An 18,988-nucleotide genomic window follows, 5' to 3' on the forward strand; every position below is an offset into this window, starting at 1 on the left:
CAAATATTCACCAGACAACTACATTCAGTGGCAGAGCTATGTACGGTGAATGGGTTCAAGTGAGTTGGAAAATTATATTGCATCTTTAGAGAGAAAAATATTTTAAATATACATAAAACTTATAAAATTCCTTTATATTAAGAAAACTTTTAGTGTATTGTTTCTCTAATCCCCTTATTCGAATTTCTGATTTCGCCACTACCTGCAACCTAGGAATCATTCACCATAATCACTAGAAAACTCGCAACACCACCGCCCAACTCCAATAAAATTACCATGTCGTCAGTAAAACATTTCATACAGCATTTGGAAAATATATCATAATAATCCAATTCTAATGTACAAACATTTAGAACAAACAAAACAAAACTCCATTGAAATGGGAAATACTAAATTGCACATTACAGCAAGTTGTATGATATACAATATGTACAACTGATTGGAGGATTAAAAAAAATTACAAGACCGACACTGGATAAAAGACGATATACAATTACATTTAAACGACATCCAAACTCATCCTCCCTATGCCAAAATTTAGAAAAGAAAAAGAATGAACAAGATCTCTACTCAAACAGGTGACTTCTGAATCGATATTTCTTTCAGAGAACTAGCTAATCTTCGGAACACCTTAAGGTCATGACCTGTTTTATCCTGCAGACGAATGAAGGATAAAAAATGAAATGCTAAATTCCCATAATTAAGGAACAAGAGACAATTATAAAAAGCATTAGCATGCAGGTTACAAAGTTTAAATATTGCTAGCATGGCTGAACAAGAGAATTATCACAAGCATTTTATTCTTTTTCTGATAACCGAGAAATCCTCAAGGGCCAATAAGCGCACAGTTGAAGACTCAATGAATAAAGGGTCCGCCTCTCTACCCTTCTACGCTTAAATATCATGTTTTGCAGCAGGTTTAGAACCCGTGACACACACATAATCCACATCATGCATTGCGCTCTTACCATTAAAACAAAGCCTTGTGGGTGAGAATTATTACAAGCATTGGCATGCAAGTATAGGAAGTTTGCTGAACATGGCTGCTCGTTGAAGTATGACGGCAGGGACAACATACTAAGAATCATATACATAATACTTAGAGGATTGTTAACTTTAGAAGCTAATTTAGGACTGTATCATAAAAGAATGCAAAACAGTAATATAAACGTCCAAAGCATATCATATTAAGTGGAATGTTTACTTGCGATGGTATTTCTCTTTCCACTTTCTACAGAAAGGAAGTTTTCGCCTTAACTGCCAAAAATATTGTCCTCGTAGTGAAATATAGCAAATGTGCAGTCACTGTGCAGATTGGTCAAAGTAGATGGTATCCAAAGGATTAGAGCAGTATGCCAATCACAAGTGAACCATATGAAAGTAACAGCCAGGAGTTGAGGTCCAACAAACAGAACAGAAACATTGGTCTCCACTAGTGCTGGAAAGTTGGATGTTCTTTAATTTATATTGTTTAGGGTGCAGGGAAGGAGAGGAGTTTTAGTTAGCATACCTCGCTTAAAAGTTCAAGCCTCTCCAAAGCTGAGATTAACTTTCCACAAAGTAAATTCAAGTCGTCTTTTGCGTATGGTTTGGTGCCACATTCAAAAGAACTGCAACGCCCAATTGAAGTTAAGCAAACAGAATTTGCATAACCATGAAAAAAAGAAAAATGTATTAACAATACCTGTCCTGAAAATGGAGAAGGATAATATTCATCACATTTTCCGCCAGTAAAAGTAATAGTGTCATCAGTTTATTCCTATCTCCAATAATCTGGCACATCTCCACCATTGCAATATATCTCCTGGAATATAAAATGATGTGAACAGAGGGACCAATCAAGAAATTAGTCTGATTAGCATACTAACGAGATTTTAGTCATGATAATTATTCACCTCTGAGCAATGTAGACCATCCAGTCAGCACAATAATTGCAAGCAAGACTAAGCATACAACAGACTAAGCATACAACTCTATTTCCAATATTTGATGGAAAGAGAATTTATTTTTTGTATCAGTGTTTATTTAATGAAATAAAAACTAATGCAATTCCTAAGATTTGACCACCCACAGGATCTATTTTGTGTCCTGGAATTAAGGAAATTTCCAAGGAGATATTATGTACTATCATCAGTGCATCAGAGCTGGTGCGAAAGATCTGTCTTTTCTATCAGCAATCGAAAGTGAGATAGACCAAAACACAGAGAGTTGGACCGATGGAGTTGTACTAATAGGAAGTTCATTGACACTCAATGAGAAACTTAAACATGAATTAGAAGGAAGCATATTGACATTGAATGATATATACAGGAATTACAAGATAAATAGCATATTTTTCCTAAGCACAGACAGTGTTAGATCATCTAGTCCTCCAATAGAACTATAGATGACATTCCGGAATATGCATATTTGCATCAACAAATCACTACTACCCAGTAAGCCTATCTGAATCTCTCACACGTTACAGCAGAAGGATGAGAAAACAAAATCTTATCCATGCTCTCCCAGTCAGTACCGACCACCCTCCAGCTAGTATTGAAAGTTCAATAATCTAGATCAGAGATCATATTACAACTGGACATGTATCTCTCCTGAAATTGTATTACATGAAGCTGCATACCTTTTCTGAATGTTTTCAGATGACGAAATACAGCCCTTGGGAATACACATGTTAATGATTTCATCCACTTCCTGTCTTGATAATTCATTTATATCTTGGAGCTGGGAAAATAAAGAGATTTAAAGCTAAGATTAATTTTTTTATAAGATAATTATACTCAGATTAAAAGTACAATTTTTATTCTTTATTCAGTAGCCAAAACACAGATCTTTCACCTTGCTAAGCAGTAAATATCTGTCCTCCGTAGCCCTTTCCAATGCTGTAGTCAGAGAGTTCAGAAGAAAACCAAGTAAATTCAAGGTTGGCTGTTGCTGAGCAGCGGAAGCACGATAGTCCATCGGACCATCTGAGACCTGATCCAAATACAGTGAACAAAATTGTATGACACATGCCATTCTTTATTCTCAAGGCAGCAGCAAGAGAAAGAGACATAAGCATTTCATGCCTAACCGTTACAGTTAAAAGTTAATAAGAAGAAAATAGTTAAACAAGCAAAATTGATGTACCGGCAATCTTAAAGACTTCTTCGTTACAAGAAAACAGAGATAAGCGCTCAGGCTAAAGCACAGACGAGAAGCATTCACTTCTGCCTTCCGCCTTTCCTGAAAATAGAAAAGGAAACACAACTGAGAAGAACTATGACTATACAGACTTCAACGTTATAAATATATCTTGCCTCCGGAATACACAATCAAGCTACACCTGGGAGTTCTTATTACCTCCAGAAAACGTATGGATTGGTTTGTAATAAAAGAGTCTGGATCACTAGAGAAAAGAAAACGCATCATCACAAAAAGCCCTTGAACAAAACCATATTCATCACTCTCTTCATATGGCCAGATCTGCACAGATTTACAGTTAAAAGTAGGTCAAGAAGAAGTGTTACATAAGAGAAGGACTAGCAAGTGGTAATTTAAATGGCTAAAACATCAGAATGTACCCATCACTGGGATTGAAATCAATCTAAAAGACAGTAATGCCAAACAAACTTTACACATATCTGTACCTTTGTAAGTATGCCAACCACCAGATTTATTTGTTCCATTGTCAAGTCATCAGCATCAGAAAGATCTTCTCGAAGGATTTGATCAAAAAGTAATTGATGACCTCCTACAAATTCAATGACTTCACGGACAACTTTATTTTTAACCTGCTAGTCACCCACGTAATTAAGATGACAGATTTTAAGATACAAAGTAAAACAATTCCAAAATTCAACAGGAATGAGAAGGTCGAGCACAATCAGGAGTAGCAGAAAACAACAGGAAAATGTTGTGACAAAGTTCAAGGGTCTTAAACTAGAAAATAAAGAATCCTTTATTCTACATACATGTATATTTACATATACGAGTGTATGACACCATTGCGTTAGAATTTTGAAATTTTTCTAATGCATGGTGTTACATACCCACAGTGATACTTGTATATTCCCTCCCTCCCTCGGTCCCGCCCTCCCTCTCCTATATCTAAGTAAAAGGATTTCATTTCACCAAAAGCAGCATTGTCAAAAGCAAAATGTGTAGAAATGTACCAAAGCCCTACAATTCAACAAACGAGCGCATGAAGAAATATACACGAACAATATATGTACAAAGACACCCACATAGACATGTACAAGCAAGAAAACATAACTATACACATAAAAAGAAAGCTTCAACTTCATTTTAGTGATATACATGAAAGAATAATGCAAATAAAAATTTTAATCCAAATTAAATGACTATTCTATTCTTATTTAGTTTCTAATTTCCTATTTCTAATCACAGTCACGGACTCACATTTATCCATAATATACATTAGTATCGTTTTAGCTAACTATATTTAGTATTTCTCACAGTCCTGCAAGAGAGAAAACAGGAGCCTTGTAAGTTAACCTAACTTGATTTTGATACTCAACCTAATTTTTTAACGAATAAGTGAGTGCTTGGCTGCTTGGTTTTGCTGAGGGATGCCCTAAGTGCTAGAGGGTTTAAGTGCACCTCATACATAATGCCTGTGACAACAATGACCAAAGTGGAACCTCTTGAACATAGATGAAATACAAGAAGTGAATGAATCTATCATAGCAAATTGAAAGTACGGAGTATTCAATTAGAAAGTTTTAGACAATAGGAAAGATATATGTGGTCATTTACAGTTTTACCCGTAAAAGAAAAAACATAAACGCATTCATCTATGCATGAGATAGATGTTACATTGTAATGTAAGCTTTGATAGATATACAAACAAAAGCTGGTAGTGTAGCACTTCTCTGTGCTACTTCCATTTCCTTAACTCAACATACAGCTAAAACCTGATTTTCGGATTAAAAACAGTTTTAGATTGCAGCTGTACACTATGCTAACAGTAGCAGTTAAATAACCATCAGTGTCAAAACTTTGCAGAGAAATTCCACGAGGTCCAAAAGATGGAAATAGAATCCTATAGTACCTTGGACATGGAACAACTGCATGCTGCCTACGAGGTGCTATATAGCAAATATACAAAATGTCAACAGATACAACCATGCATACCAACATAGTGCTAGATATTAAACAATGTATATATTTAATTAATATTATCAAGGACAGTAAATATTACTTTAGCTGGCTACATTTTTCTAGTAATTGACCTAGGATGTCATAAGTTTTTTCAAAACTTAAGAAAGATAGCATTTCCCAATGGAAAAGACCAACTACACTACAGAAAAGTGAGGTTAAATGAAGAAAACCCCACGAAAGAAATAAGCTTTAAGGAGATTGTTAATGTTAAACCATTTACTCCCTCCGTTCCAGTTTATGTGAACCTATTTCCTTTTTGGTCCGTTCCAAAAAGAATGATCCCTTTCTAAATTTGAAAACAATTTAGCTTAAACTTTCAATTTACTCTTAATGAGAAGCTTTTATAACCACACAAATACTTTTGACCCCTTTTTGACTTGTTTAGGATCACAAATTTCAAAAGTCTTCATTTTTTCTTGAACTCGGTGCCTAGTTAAACAGGTTCACATAAATTGGAACGGAGGGAGTAATTAATATCAAGACATAGTAGCTTCTTCATGACATTTAAGTTCAGCCGTGTTGCATCAATTACTTTATATCTTTTGCATATTCAACTTATATGACAAAAGTCATTTGTTTCTTTCTTAAACTCTGCAATCAACCAAATGCCTCAAAACAAAATATTCAACTTACATGACAAAAGTCATTTGTTTCTTTCTTAAACTCTGCAATCAACCAAATACCTCAAAACAAAGAGTATATGAGTTTATGAATACAATGGGATTGTGGATGAACCTAGTGCTACAGAACTTCAGTCAAAAGGCCTCTCCACTTCTATTTTCCCCTTCCTCATTTTCATGAGCCCATCCCATTCGAAAACAAAGTCTCTTTTAGGAAAAAAAATTATTACATCATGTGCATAAGTGCCAAATTATCAGAAGTGCATTCTTCTTTTCTTTCTACAAAACGTTACTCGTTAGTGTACAAGAATTCTATGCACTATTCGCCATCAACAATTTTTTGACTTCAATATGAAATATCTTTTACATGTCTTTACGACTTTATAGTGCATTATATTGAAGAAACGGAGCTAACCTCAAAAAATTCAGATGCATCAACTAATGAAGTAAGTGAAAACACCACTCTCATGATTGGAGCAATGATCATTCGTTGTTTATCAACATCAACTGACAATTCTCTGCCAAATTTTCCATCCAAGCGCCGGTAGCTTCCCTGATAATAGGTTGTAACAATTTAATGAAAAATGTCATTGCGAACTAAAGCACATGAAGAGAGGAACAAATACCTTCAATTGCATACTCAGTGCCCTACAGGCAGAAATATGCTCGAATGCACCCATTGAAAAAAGCACTTGGGCCCCTGATTTCCCATACTTGTGGCTAATTCTCAGAAGAAGAGCAAGTTCCGCTTCAAGAGTGCAGACACGCTGCATTGACTCCAAAGATAGCCCACCATCCTGATAAGGGACTCCAATCAAACTTTTAAAACCCACGAAAAATATATAAACAAAAACAAAAACAAAAAAAATTTAAAAACATATTACATGCAAGTTAATACATAGAATCTGAATTTGTGTCATAAAAGACAAAAAACACTCAAACGGTTTCGGTCAGGTTGGAAACTTAATACACATTTCAAGGGGAGGGGTAAACACACCCCTAATGACGTTGCATCAGTGTTATCAAAGGCGAAAAGCGCAAAAAAGCTCTAAGGTCCTTTTATCTCTTAAACCGCAAAGCGCAAATAAAGCATGGGCTTTAATATAAAATAAAAAAAAAGGCACAACCGGAGAAAAAGTAAAAATATGCATATGTAGTCTAAGAACAATCATTATAAGCATGAATAACAAATATATGGACAAAGAAATTGAAAAAAAAAAAAAGATTACGATAAAGTGAAATATCAATTATTTAGTGTTGCCTCTTCAGGATTACGCTCATTGGCAAGTAAAAGTATGACTTAGAGCCTTGATGCGACACTGAAGCGCCCACAAAGCGAGGCGAAGCGCTTAACATATTTTGAGCCTCGCTTCAGGGCTTAAGCGCGCTTTAAGCGCGCCTTTGACAACACTGCGCTGCATGGACTTTGACATAATCATGACTTTCCCTTGCTTTCATCTTCTTACTCTTCACTGCACTTTGCATACAAAGACTCACTTACACAAGAAAAAAAGGGCAGCCCGGTGTACGAAGAATCCGACATTCACGCAAGGTCTGAGGAAGGGCCGCACCCGGGGTGTAATGTAGGCGGTCTACCCTAACAACCTTTAGTGGAATCAACCACTGGTCAATCCCGTGACCTATAGGTCACAAGGAGACAACGTTTCTGTTGTTCCAAGGCTCACTCACTTATACAAGAAAAAGAATAAAAAGTTTTTCGAATAAGATCCAAAATAACTCTAAAACATCATCATCAACAACCAAAAAAAAACGCAACCTTCTGATTTGTGTGGTTGACACTGGATCTACTGAAGTTGATACAAAAAGTCATATGCTTCATTCATCAACATTTTTTGTTACTCATTTCTTTTGCCATTTCTGGTACTAATAGAAGTCATGGTTTGACTTCTATTACCAAAACAGAAGAATATTAAAATAGAAGTAAGCTGGCTTACTAGGATTTTTCAATTAGCAAAGGAATAAATGTCATAATAAAGAGGCTTTTGCATGTGCTTGAATTACGCTTCAGTTAAATAACGGTATGCTGCACAGCTAAGGAAACAAATACAGGGTAGACACATGAAATAATGACACTCTAGTGAACATACTATAAATTTGGTTATTACTAATTAATAAATAATGACATAACAAAGTGTTGACGACTTAAAAGTGAAACTTGAAGGAAATAATGGAAACCTGTAAACAAAATTTAGTGGAACATATTTTACACCCAAAAAAATGAACTTAGTGGAAAAGAGATCAGATGCTCCAACAGGAAAACTGAGATTTTTATCGCTCTCTATCATGTATAACAGTAATGGTTGACATAAAGGCAAGACTGCCCAGATATCAACAGAGATCTTATGGAGGAGATGGATCAAATACCTGAGAAAAGTTATTGATGCTCACAAGGCAAGACCTCAAAAAGCCTCTGCTTTGCAGTTGGCTCAAGAAAAACTTTTCATGATCAATGCAAATTAAAGCATCCAAAACATAGAGCGAGATAGTCTTTCCAGATTCACTGCCATGGGTTGCATCTTTTATGATCTATTTTTCAAACAAAGCAAAGAACACAGTAAGCTAATGCAGCAGAACAGCAATTTTAATACATATACACCTCAAAATGCAAAAGGAAAATATAGAGTAATGGAGTGTCTGATATGGTGGAAAATGCTTTTACCGCAGGAAATCATTTTTAAGTGTTTGATCGAGTATAGAAGTAGATGACATATGATAATCATAGAAAGTGGAGAATATGATATGAGACTAGTGTTCTGAGCTTTTTTTTTGTTGTTCTGAGGATATTTATGTACTGAACATTGACAACAATGTCAAAGTGATAGCTGAAGAAAGTGATATCGAGTAACATTTGAGCTAGTTTAAAGCAAAGAATTTGCACCAATGACTGAGAGAAGTTACTTTCTCATTTGGTAGAAAATCTACAAAGAAAATATATTCAACAATTCAATGCAACCAAACAACCACCACAATAACACCTATGCTTCAATATGAGCTAGTTGGGGAATTCAATGTAACCAATTACTACAACTTAATTTTTATCAAGGAGAAAAAATTTCGATATTACATTTTCCTTCATATCGAACATACGGATATGTAAATCTTATTATCTCCTGGGCTATGCTACAGAAGAAGTGATAACTAAGGATCCGAGAAGCTTCAAATATTGAGGCTAGCGCTGTGATCAATTAATCAAAATATATTGCACATGTTGTTACGTCATCATTATTTAATGCTCTATGACAACCATTCACACCACGTACTCCCTATTGCAATGACCACCCCCCAATTTACTTATATTTTTCGCCAATGAACCTTCTCCGTTCATACCAAACTTAAAAAATCCACTTCATTAGCAACGTGGTACTCTGTACCTCCTCAATCATGTCCTATAAAAGTTCTTTTGCATTATCCTGATCTTTCTACTATGATCAAAGTTACGAACAATAAAGACGTAAATTTAAATGCCAGACAGAGTACCTCATTAGCCTTTTCCTCCCCTTCTGGAAAGTACATCTTCTGCAATGTTGTTATTAGTAGATTCCATGCTACACATTCCTTGTGAGCCACAACCAACCGGAAGTCCAAGATAAGTCATCGATAGAAGCTCAATTTACTTCCAAGGGCTTTCCCCAAACTGTTTAATGCTATGCAACTCATTCATTCTGATGATCTCACACTTATTCGGATTTATTCTCAGGGAAGCAAAGGGGGAAAGGTCATTATTCAGTCCTACACAGGGTTTTAGGGCTAGGATACCATATTTCAAAAAAATCCTCAGACCCAAAATTGCACAACACTATAGTAGATTGCTCACCAGATGAAGAACCTAAACCATCTCAGCATCAGTTAACAGTTAACTGTCATCCGCTATGTCAATGCCTTCCTCCGTTAGATGTAAGCTCCACCGTGAGATGTAATGTGGAGTAACTGGCTCGAAAAGAATAAGCAAAAGATGCTTTGATGGGAAGCAGGAAACATCTTCTTACCAAAGAACAGACGTATTTAAAATCTACAAATATGGTGTATAATGTTGTTTTGCGAATGACACTGATGTAAATTTAGAGGTTTTGGAATCCTTGCAGTCTTAGAAGATTCCCAGCTTGCAATGGATGAACCAATTCAATACTAGCTTCGAACTGAAAGTTTATCAATAAAATTTTCCTTTTAATTATAACCAAAACAAAAAGATGTAAGCTCCACAGATAACAACATTGTTGCTTTATCCATTAGTTAGCCAAGTACTTTCACGACTAGTACAAACAAAGAGATAAGAAATCACTTGTTATAGACCCCTTGAGCTTCTAAATAACCCTGTGAGACTCCTGTTGATTACGAGTGAAACTTCGAAGTATATATAAAAGTATATTGAATGTTTCCATCTCTCTCCAAATCCATCTTCTCTGTTACAAAGACAAAAGAAATCCCATTTGATACGATGATATAGCTTCTCCATGTTTAATTTGCACAAAATTCCTGACTACCCACCTTTCATCCTGGCGTCCGCTAACTGGATTCTAATGAAAGTCGCAACCAATATTTGTCTTCATTCCACGAAAGCATTCTAAGACGTTTACACTAGTAGTATCTAAGACCTACTCTGAAGGAAAGCAACTATACAAAAAATTTATAAATGCTTCCCACGAGACATAGGTCGGAAGTTTTTTATGTTCAATATCACATTCTTCTTCAGTATACGGGTGATAAAGGATAGGATGTGGCTCCTATCAAATTTCCATATTTCATTTAAATGCAGAGAGGAAATAACTTAGTATATCTCCACAATATTCTCTTTTGTTGTGTTCCAACATTGATGCAAAAACAACATTGAAGCTGTTAACACCCAGAGTTTCGCCTCCCGGACAACTTCTTTCTCACACTCTCCACTCGGAAGTCACTAGCCTACCTCATCTCCCCTATGCTCTCTATTAATAAAATTTATTCACTCTAGCTTTAGCCTCCACTCCAGATCCTCCTAACACATTCACGTAAAAAATTGCCAGCAGCCACTCTTATCTCCTCTTTCCCTCGTATCTGCCCCTCGCTTGTACTCCATTAACAGAATCTACTCCTGTTAGCTTAGCTGATCAAACTAAGAATACCCTCAGCTTTGGTCTCTAAGTAATCTCCTACGTAATGTGTTAGCCATTTTTGTTTTCGTTCTTTCTCCTCAGTTAACCCATGTCTTCCTATTCCCTCTTTAACTCCCAAAGTTTAATTCCCTGGCAGATAGAAACACAGGGCCTCTAGGACATGATAGCCCGTCCCCAATTCCCACCTATGTTACAAGGATCCTTATTTTCCTTGACGTACCCAAAGCGAATGTGTGACATGGGTGAGGACACTTTGTGTATGTTCTTCAAGATACACTAAAGTTAACCAAATAACATATATAAGTACCAATTACTTCCACATACCAGATCATATACATACATGTGGGGCTGTCAAATTTGGCCCAAGCCCAAATGACCCGCCCAACCCACCCAAGGTTGGGCTGGTTATTGACCCGCTCATTTATTAAACTCAATCCATCTTGACCCAACCTATCTCAACCCATTTAAAGTTAGGCTGATTTTAGCCCAAATTAATCCATGAGTAACTTTACCAAAATATCTTAGAAATCACTTCTTTTTTTGTTTGATATGTTATATATGACCATAACAAAAGAAAAAAGTCTTATTTAGTAATTATACAATTCATAAGAAAACAACACACATGTTAAGAGTTGGGTAGGTTGGGTTATGACCCAAATTTTAGCCCATCTTGACCCAGCCAATCTCAGCCCAATTAACTTTTGGACGGGTCAATGACCCCGCCCATTTATTGACTCAACCCATTTTGACTCGCTCAAAATTGGCCCAACCCGCCCATTTGACACCCATACATACATGTAGTGTCCATAAAATATAGTTTCCCATCCCAAAATTGTCTCATTCATCTTCTCATTCTGTTGCAATCTAACAGATTATACTGTATGATCTATGATTCTAGCTAATGAAATGGATCTTATTAAGTTGGTTCTGTATTCAAATCCAACAGTTCTATAATCCTAATTAGCAACACCGTTTAAATAAATTGACAAGTACTTAATTACCATTAATCCATCACAGCATACAAATGAGAATATTCAAGTTACTGATAACATTGTCTCGTTGGGTTAAGGGACAAGCTTAAAGATCCTAATTAGCTTCAACAGGCTTGTGGGCATGCAGAAAGGAGAGAGAATTGAAATGCAAATATTTATATACCATAGGATCAAGACATTAAGACCAGCATCAGAAGATACAACAAATAAAATTAAGAATTTAATTTCATCTGTGTATACCCACCAGATCTAGAAGTGATTGAGCTTCCTTCCTTATTATTGAAAAATTTGCATGTGCCATTTCAGACTGATCTTTGACAATCTGTTCATGTTTAAGGCGGAACAGAATTAAAAAATGAAGAAAGAACTTTCTACATCATTGTGTTAAATTGATCCAGTAAGAACATAACAAGAGGGAGGTGCAAAGGGGGATTTCCCCACTAAGATTGTATAACCTTTTCCAGATCCAGATCTCCATTTTCCTGTTCATCCATTGTCAATAATTGCAGAACTGTGGTTGGAAGATCAGGATCAAGCATATGCTGACAGTACTGGATATAGCTAAGGAGCAAAGCGTATTGGCTGTAGTCAGGAAACATACACCAAAAGTCAGAACTTCCTTTGTTTCTATAGCAAAGATAAAGGAATGGAGAAATCAAATATGAAGCATTATACCGCCTCCTCAATGCTTCTGATGATTCGTTTCTAAGAATTGCTAGTATGAGCTTGAATAGAATAGAGTGGCATGCTCCATTCGATAATTGTTTTGTCATCATGATGTCAAGACAAGTGACAGTATCATTGTTTAAACCACTAGGGCATAAGAACCTTTCATCACGTAGCTTGGCCATGCATGTGAGACCAACCTAGACAAATATCTTAAACAAAATAAGGACAATGATCGAGGTAACTTAGATACAAGGTGCCGCAACTTCAATAAACCAAGAAGATGAGATAAGTGCAACCTGCGTCAATATCAGTGCCATCTTCAATGAACAGTCAGGAGAACCAGAAGCACTGAGAGAAGCATCTAGCAACCTATGCATGGAAGTAAAGGTTAGACGGGATCACAGGTTAGCAAAAAAATGAAAAAAAATGAAATGGTCACCCACTGAAATAATATTTCAGAACGGTTGGGAAGAGAGGATATTTTTCTGGAGGCCGAGACCTAGCAAGAAAAATTGCATAAACAGGATATGTCAGCCCAACGCACTCACATATATCAGAGCATATCGATAAGTTGAAAACAATGTGACAAAGGAGAAGCAATGTCACCTCAACAATTTGAGACCAGCCAGTTAACATATGAAGCTGAGCTGCTTGTTCTTCAAGATTTTTGTTGTATCTCCAACCCCATCGTAACAGTTGTTGAATTGTATCTCGAATTTCATTAAGCTCAACTTCACCATTAAAGGAGCTATTCTGGGGATCAAAAAAGTTGTACTTCTGAAAGAGGGATCAAAATTTAAAAGAACCGTTATGTAGCACCTCCACTGGGTAAAAGCAATCTCACTTGGCTAAAGGGATCTTACAAAAATAAAGGTGACAAAACAAAGGAAAAGTGTGGTGCGGCGATAAAAAATACTGCACCTGCCATAATTTGTCACGAAATGCAGCTAGATCAATTAAACGGTCTCCACGCTCTGAGTAATAGTAAACACCACCTTTTTCAGAAGTAGCAGGATTGGTAAGTATATCTTCAGCCTGCAGAATGCCAGAGAATGAAAAGCCTACGCCCAGAAAAATCAAGGAAAAACTGATTCAAACACAATATGGTTCTTACCAGAAACCCATATTTCGCGCTCGAAACAGCTTGTGAAGATTTCAACAAAGTATCAGGAGATTTAAACTGGACAACTTCAAGCAACTCCAATACCTATACATGAATGCAAAAGGAAGTTGTTCTAACTTGCTTTAATAAAGAAAATAGAAGATACTTATCCAAAAAATATTAAGAATAAAACAGAAGGCAAGAAGAAAACACAAATGACAAGGAAGCAATACCACAATAACGGCTCATTTAGTTACCAGGGTTACGAAAATCCCAGTATTAAATTTGGTATTACTTTATACATCATTTGGTTGCATTTTTATTTTCGATGTTGAAGACATCTCCTAGGTTCGATTCTTACTGTTGAAGACATCTCCTAGGTGGCATTTCTTTAAATTTGAAGACATTTTAGATGAGATGGTCATGGTCAGAGACTTTAACATTGTATTGAAACAGGCTAGATCCTAGGTTCGATTCTCACTGCCACCTGTTATCAAAAAATTGTTTATGTGCGTGTTGAATACATAACTAAGCATATAAAGGTGTGTTTTCTCTAACTGTTTAACTTCACGTGAGACGGTTACATCTTTCCACATTAGTTAAAAGTAATACAGGTATAATTGTATACCACATCCATTGTGAGATAACAATCAAAGGATTAGCTAGATGTAGATAAAACAAATAACATGGCAAATGGCCCTTCCGCCAAAGCCCTTTCCAAAAGTTACTTCATCCCAATTTATGTGATGGTATTGACTGGGTACCGAGTACAAGAACAAGAGATAGATTTTCTTAAATTTATGGTCTAAAACATGCCAACAACATTTCTGTTGCTATAAATTATTTCATTAAGGGTAATATGATGAAAGTTTAAAGTTAAATTTTCTCCAAATATAGAAAGTTGTCGTCCTTTTTGGGACAAACGTAGACCTAGATGATAACAAGGCCTTTCATCCTCAATGAAGAAGAAGTAGAGACCTGGCTTTCATTTTGTCTGTTAAAATGTAAGGTTTACCTTTTGTTCTTGAGAATTGGCTGGGTATAGCGGGAAGGAGTTTGACAATCTAGTTGCATATCAGCTAAAAAGGAAAGCTTCACATAAAATGGGACAATGGGAATGTACGCAGGTCAAGTTTATCCAGAAACAAAAATCTATCCAAGTTTCTCCAGTTTAAAATCAAACTTAGATTATACACCATATATCTCATTTTTAATGCAATGAATGAAGCAAATCATAAAGTATTAATCTCAGCATTATAATCCAACGATTATTAGTCCCAGTATCACAATCCTGCATTATAATCCCATCATAATTTTGTCCGCAAAGAAACGACCACCAAAGGGTTTGAAATTGCAGTCACAGAATCATTATAAATACTTGATAGTAGTAAAAGCTATAATTTGGTGCACAGGTTTAGGAGCGACTTATACATGACACAAGTGCATACTATCAAAGGGAATCAACATCAGAGGGTGGAATTTCAACATGGCATCAGAGCAGGCAGGGTTTCTAGGTTCAACTCTCACTGCCACTCATTATCAAAAAAATGCCAAAAGAATTCCATGTTTTGATGAGATGGTCACACACTTCAATAATACTCCTGAATAAACTCATGACACAATGAGCAGTGAAAACTTCACCTTAGCCTTACTAATCATTCTGGCTCCATTCATTGCAGGACTGCTTTGATGATTGGGAGAAGATACACCGAGATCAGCATCATATTCAAAAATTCCGTCCCCAAATAATTGAGATAAGATACTATGACAAGCTTCTCGATGGGTGGAACTAGACATATCAGCCGCATGTAATGCTACTGTTAGCAGCTTCAACAGCCATGCTCTCTGAAGAAACAAGGGAGATGTGAGACAAATGAATTAGATCAGGTAAGCAAACTTGGATAATAATTTAAGCATATTTACCTTGTTAAATAGAAGAAAGAAGGAAGAACTACTAGCTCAAAAACAGACCTGATGAAGGGAACTGACGCGAAGTGCCTGACTACTATTCCTTTTGGGTAGTGGAGCAATACCAATTATATCCAGATGCTGTAAAGATAAAATTTAAACAAACAACTGAGACAACATTGATCAAGAAGAAAGTTTTTCTAAAATGTGAATAGATAACATAATTTCAATCTATGTATTAGTTGATATGCACCTTCACAAAGAACCAATACTTTTTGGTGCTTAACAAATCCATCATAGGACCACAAGTCAGGGGATCTGTACATAACTCATAAAGAAGCTGCATATAGTAACCAATTATAAGCACGCCAAAGTTAAAGGAGTTATAGCAGTTTTCAAGAATATAGACTGACAAAGCCTCTGCGGCTTAAAGTCATTAGACAATCCCTTTTCACATGAAAAGGCATTAAACAAGAACATACAAATTACAATGCAATACGATGGTCAAACCATTCAAACCTGAAATGCAAATTCATGGAGCAAAGCATTGACATCAGTCTTCAAAAGATTCTCCATCACATCAAGAATGACCTTCAAGCAACTGCAGTAGAAAGAAAGGAATTTCAAGCCCTTGAGTAAACAAAGGGGCACGGGAATAGAAAAAACATGTCAATTGAATAGAACCTATAGTGAAATTTTGGCTGAAGCATGGTCCTCTCCACAGGGCTATCAACATCAAATTTGAGTAATAGATGTGCGATATTCGGGGCAGGCCGGCTAATATTATCAATAAGTAGCTGCAATTGAAACCGGAGAATCAGTCAATGATCCTAACCAAAATTTAGAAGGAAGTAGAAGGAAAAGAGCACTAGCTTTGACAGATTTAATTCTTTAAAATCAAAAGTGAAGATAATTAAAAGTACTAATTAATTTTTTGATTGGAAAAAGAAGATTTTATTGATATCCAACATCAAGTCAATGCTGGTGAGTATGTACAATATAGCACCACTACATGTCAGGTAATGTGCTCAAACAATCATGGCTTCTACATCATTAAATGAAGCCATATTACACCAAAAAGAAAGCGAAGAAATACATCTGTATTTGAGTATAGTTTTTGAGAAATGGAAAGTTTTATAAAATCAGCAGCACTAAGAAAATGCTGAATTACATACAAGTGAACAAATAACAAAACAAAATCCTATTCTAATCTTATAAATCTTATTCTAATCTTATAGGGATTCTAAGAGGCTAAGTATTGATTCTGCTTCTTCTACGAATTCCTTTTTGCACAAAAATGAAAACAAAAGTGTACGCTTAAATTTGATTTGCTGGATTGAGCATTCTTTGGCTTCGAAACATCTGGCATTTCTTTCCTTCCATACGGTACACCAAATACATGCCGGTATTCCAGCATGTATTTGACTGTAGTTACAAATACTTTTCAGGATGCTACATCTATGCCTAAGTAAGAACATCTCTTTTTATTCAAACAGATAAGGCAAAGTCGTTCAAGGAACCAGAAGCTTTGGAAAAAGGTACTCCCTCAATCCAAATTTATGTGATGGTGTTTGACTGGGCACGGAGTTTAAGAAAGAAAGAAAAAAAGGAAGGAAGAAAGATTGATTTTGAAACTTGTGGTCTAAAACAAGCCTTAGAAATTTATGTGGCTATAAGCCATCTCATTAAGGGTAAAATGAGAAGTTTTAAGGTAAATTGTTCCTGAATATAAAAAGGTGTCATTCTTTTTGGGACAGACTAAAAGGAAATAGTGTCACATAAATTGGGATAGAGGGAGTACAACACTACAACTTAATTTCTTCTTAACGTTCCAAGTTCAGGAACCCACTGATTATGATTGCCTAAAGAAAGAAAAAAGAGAACTTCACACCTTTATTAAAAAAGGAAAGAACTTCAAACTAATAAACAAGACACAGGGAAGCTTAATATTTAAATTAGGGATCAGGACTCAAAAAACTCGCGAAGGAGAGAAAGGGCATGCTACATTTTGTAAGGAAAAATAAATGTATAGGTTACAAATATAAAATGCAGAAATATGTGAAATTGAAAGCACATAACAGTTACAGTGTTATCAAAGGCGAAAAGCGCAAAAAAGCTCCAAGGTCTGTTGGGCCTTTTAGCGTGTTATAAGAGTAGGTTAGAGTCCCACATTGGTTGGGGAATGGACTAGTGGTCTCCTTATATGGACTTGGGCATTCCTCCCCTCATGAGCTAGCTTTTGGGGTTGAGTTAGGAGGCCCAAGTGCCATATCTTTACACGGTATCAGAGCCAGGTTCATCCCCGTTTGGGACCCTGTGATATATTGTCCACGCTCCAGTTGGTGGTCTGGGCGTGCGAGGGGGTGTTAGAGTGGGTTAGAGTCTCACATTGGTTGGGAAATGGACTAGTGATCTCCTTATATGGACTTGGGCAATCTTTCCCTCATGAGCTAGCTTTTGGGGTTGAGTTAGGCCCAAGTGCCATATCTTTACAAAGCGCAAATAAAGCGTGGGTTTTAGTGAAAAAAGGCGCAACAGGAGAAAAAGCAAAAATATATATATGTAGTCCAAGACCAATAATTATAAGCATGATTAACACATATGCAGACAAAAAAAGTTGAAAAAGAATTATGATAAAATGAAATATCAATTGTTTAGTGTCGCCTTTTCAGGCTTACATTCATTGGCAAGGAAAAGTATGCCTTATAGCCTTGATGCGACACTGAAGCGGCCCCAAAGCAAGGCGAAGCGCTCAACATGTTTTGAGCCTCGCTTCAGGGCTTAAGCGCGCCTTTGACAACACTAAACAGTTATAAAAGCTAACTGCAGAACTATAACACATCATAGCGGGCAGACACTTATCTTGACATCCCAAGGGAACACATAATATTACCATTTCTAAATATATATTGTTAATGAGGAACTAAGATATTCGATCAACATATGCAATTACCATAGCAAGTTCTTAGAAATTGATGCTATTGATTGTTTTTAATCATAGTTTCTCAAAAATAACTCATTTTACAAACATCTGGAAAAATTCATAGGTTTACAGAGTGGGGTGGACACAATAAGGTGCCAAAGAAATAACAGTGGCATCTATAAGGTGAATACATCATACAAAATCCTGAATCAAGCTAGCCAGCAGATTAATAACTGGCCTTGAAAGCATATATGGAAAATCAAGATTCCCTATAAGGTGGCATGTTTTTCTTGGTTACTAGCAAAGGAGGCTGTTCTGACACAAGACAATCTTATAAAGAGAGGGATTTAATTGTGCTCAAGATGTCACTTATGTGGAGAAGATGTTGAGACAATTAGCCATATATTTTTACATTGCAAGATAACTGACCAGTTATGGAAGATCTTTATTAATCTCAGGGGCATAGCTTGGACAATGCCTAGTAAGATTACTAAAGTTCTTTT

General features: G+C 36.1%; 1 protein-coding gene across 1 annotated transcript in view; it reads right to left on the bottom strand.

Moving 5' to 3' along the window:
* Positions 1–348: 348 nt before the first annotated feature.
* Positions 349–18,988, bottom strand: part of LOC104090086 (nuclear pore complex protein NUP205) — a 40,268-nt gene continuing 21,628 nt past the window's right edge. Inside the window, exons 22-45 of the mRNA XM_009595120.3 lie at positions 16,247–16,359; positions 16,082–16,163; positions 15,816–15,902; positions 15,626–15,703; positions 15,296–15,499; positions 13,667–13,759; positions 13,474–13,587; positions 13,159–13,329; positions 12,996–13,051; positions 12,849–12,921; positions 12,559–12,749; positions 12,339–12,465; positions 12,128–12,205; positions 8,166–8,327; positions 6,407–6,577; positions 6,196–6,333; positions 3,627–3,770; positions 3,340–3,462; positions 3,127–3,222; positions 2,836–2,973; positions 2,621–2,721; positions 1,685–1,804; positions 1,511–1,610; positions 349–654 (exon numbers count right to left, since the gene is read on the bottom strand). Of these exons, the coding sequence (XP_009593415.1) occupies positions 571–654; positions 1,511–1,610; positions 1,685–1,804; positions 2,621–2,721; positions 2,836–2,973; positions 3,127–3,222; positions 3,340–3,462; positions 3,627–3,770; positions 6,196–6,333; positions 6,407–6,577; positions 8,166–8,327; positions 12,128–12,205; positions 12,339–12,465; positions 12,559–12,749; positions 12,849–12,921; positions 12,996–13,051; positions 13,159–13,329; positions 13,474–13,587; positions 13,667–13,759; positions 15,296–15,499; positions 15,626–15,703; positions 15,816–15,902; positions 16,082–16,163; positions 16,247–16,359 (2,844 nt within the window). The 3' untranslated portion in view covers positions 349–570. The remainder of the gene's footprint in view (positions 655–1,510; positions 1,611–1,684; positions 1,805–2,620; positions 2,722–2,835; positions 2,974–3,126; positions 3,223–3,339; positions 3,463–3,626; positions 3,771–6,195; positions 6,334–6,406; positions 6,578–8,165; positions 8,328–12,127; positions 12,206–12,338; positions 12,466–12,558; positions 12,750–12,848; positions 12,922–12,995; positions 13,052–13,158; positions 13,330–13,473; positions 13,588–13,666; positions 13,760–15,295; positions 15,500–15,625; positions 15,704–15,815; positions 15,903–16,081; positions 16,164–16,246; positions 16,360–18,988) is intronic.

This window comes from Nicotiana tomentosiformis, chromosome 6 (genome assembly GCF_000390325.3).
Source record: "Nicotiana tomentosiformis chromosome 6, ASM39032v3, whole genome shotgun sequence".
Lineage (NCBI taxonomy): Eukaryota > Viridiplantae > Streptophyta > Magnoliopsida > Solanales > Solanaceae > Nicotiana > Nicotiana tomentosiformis.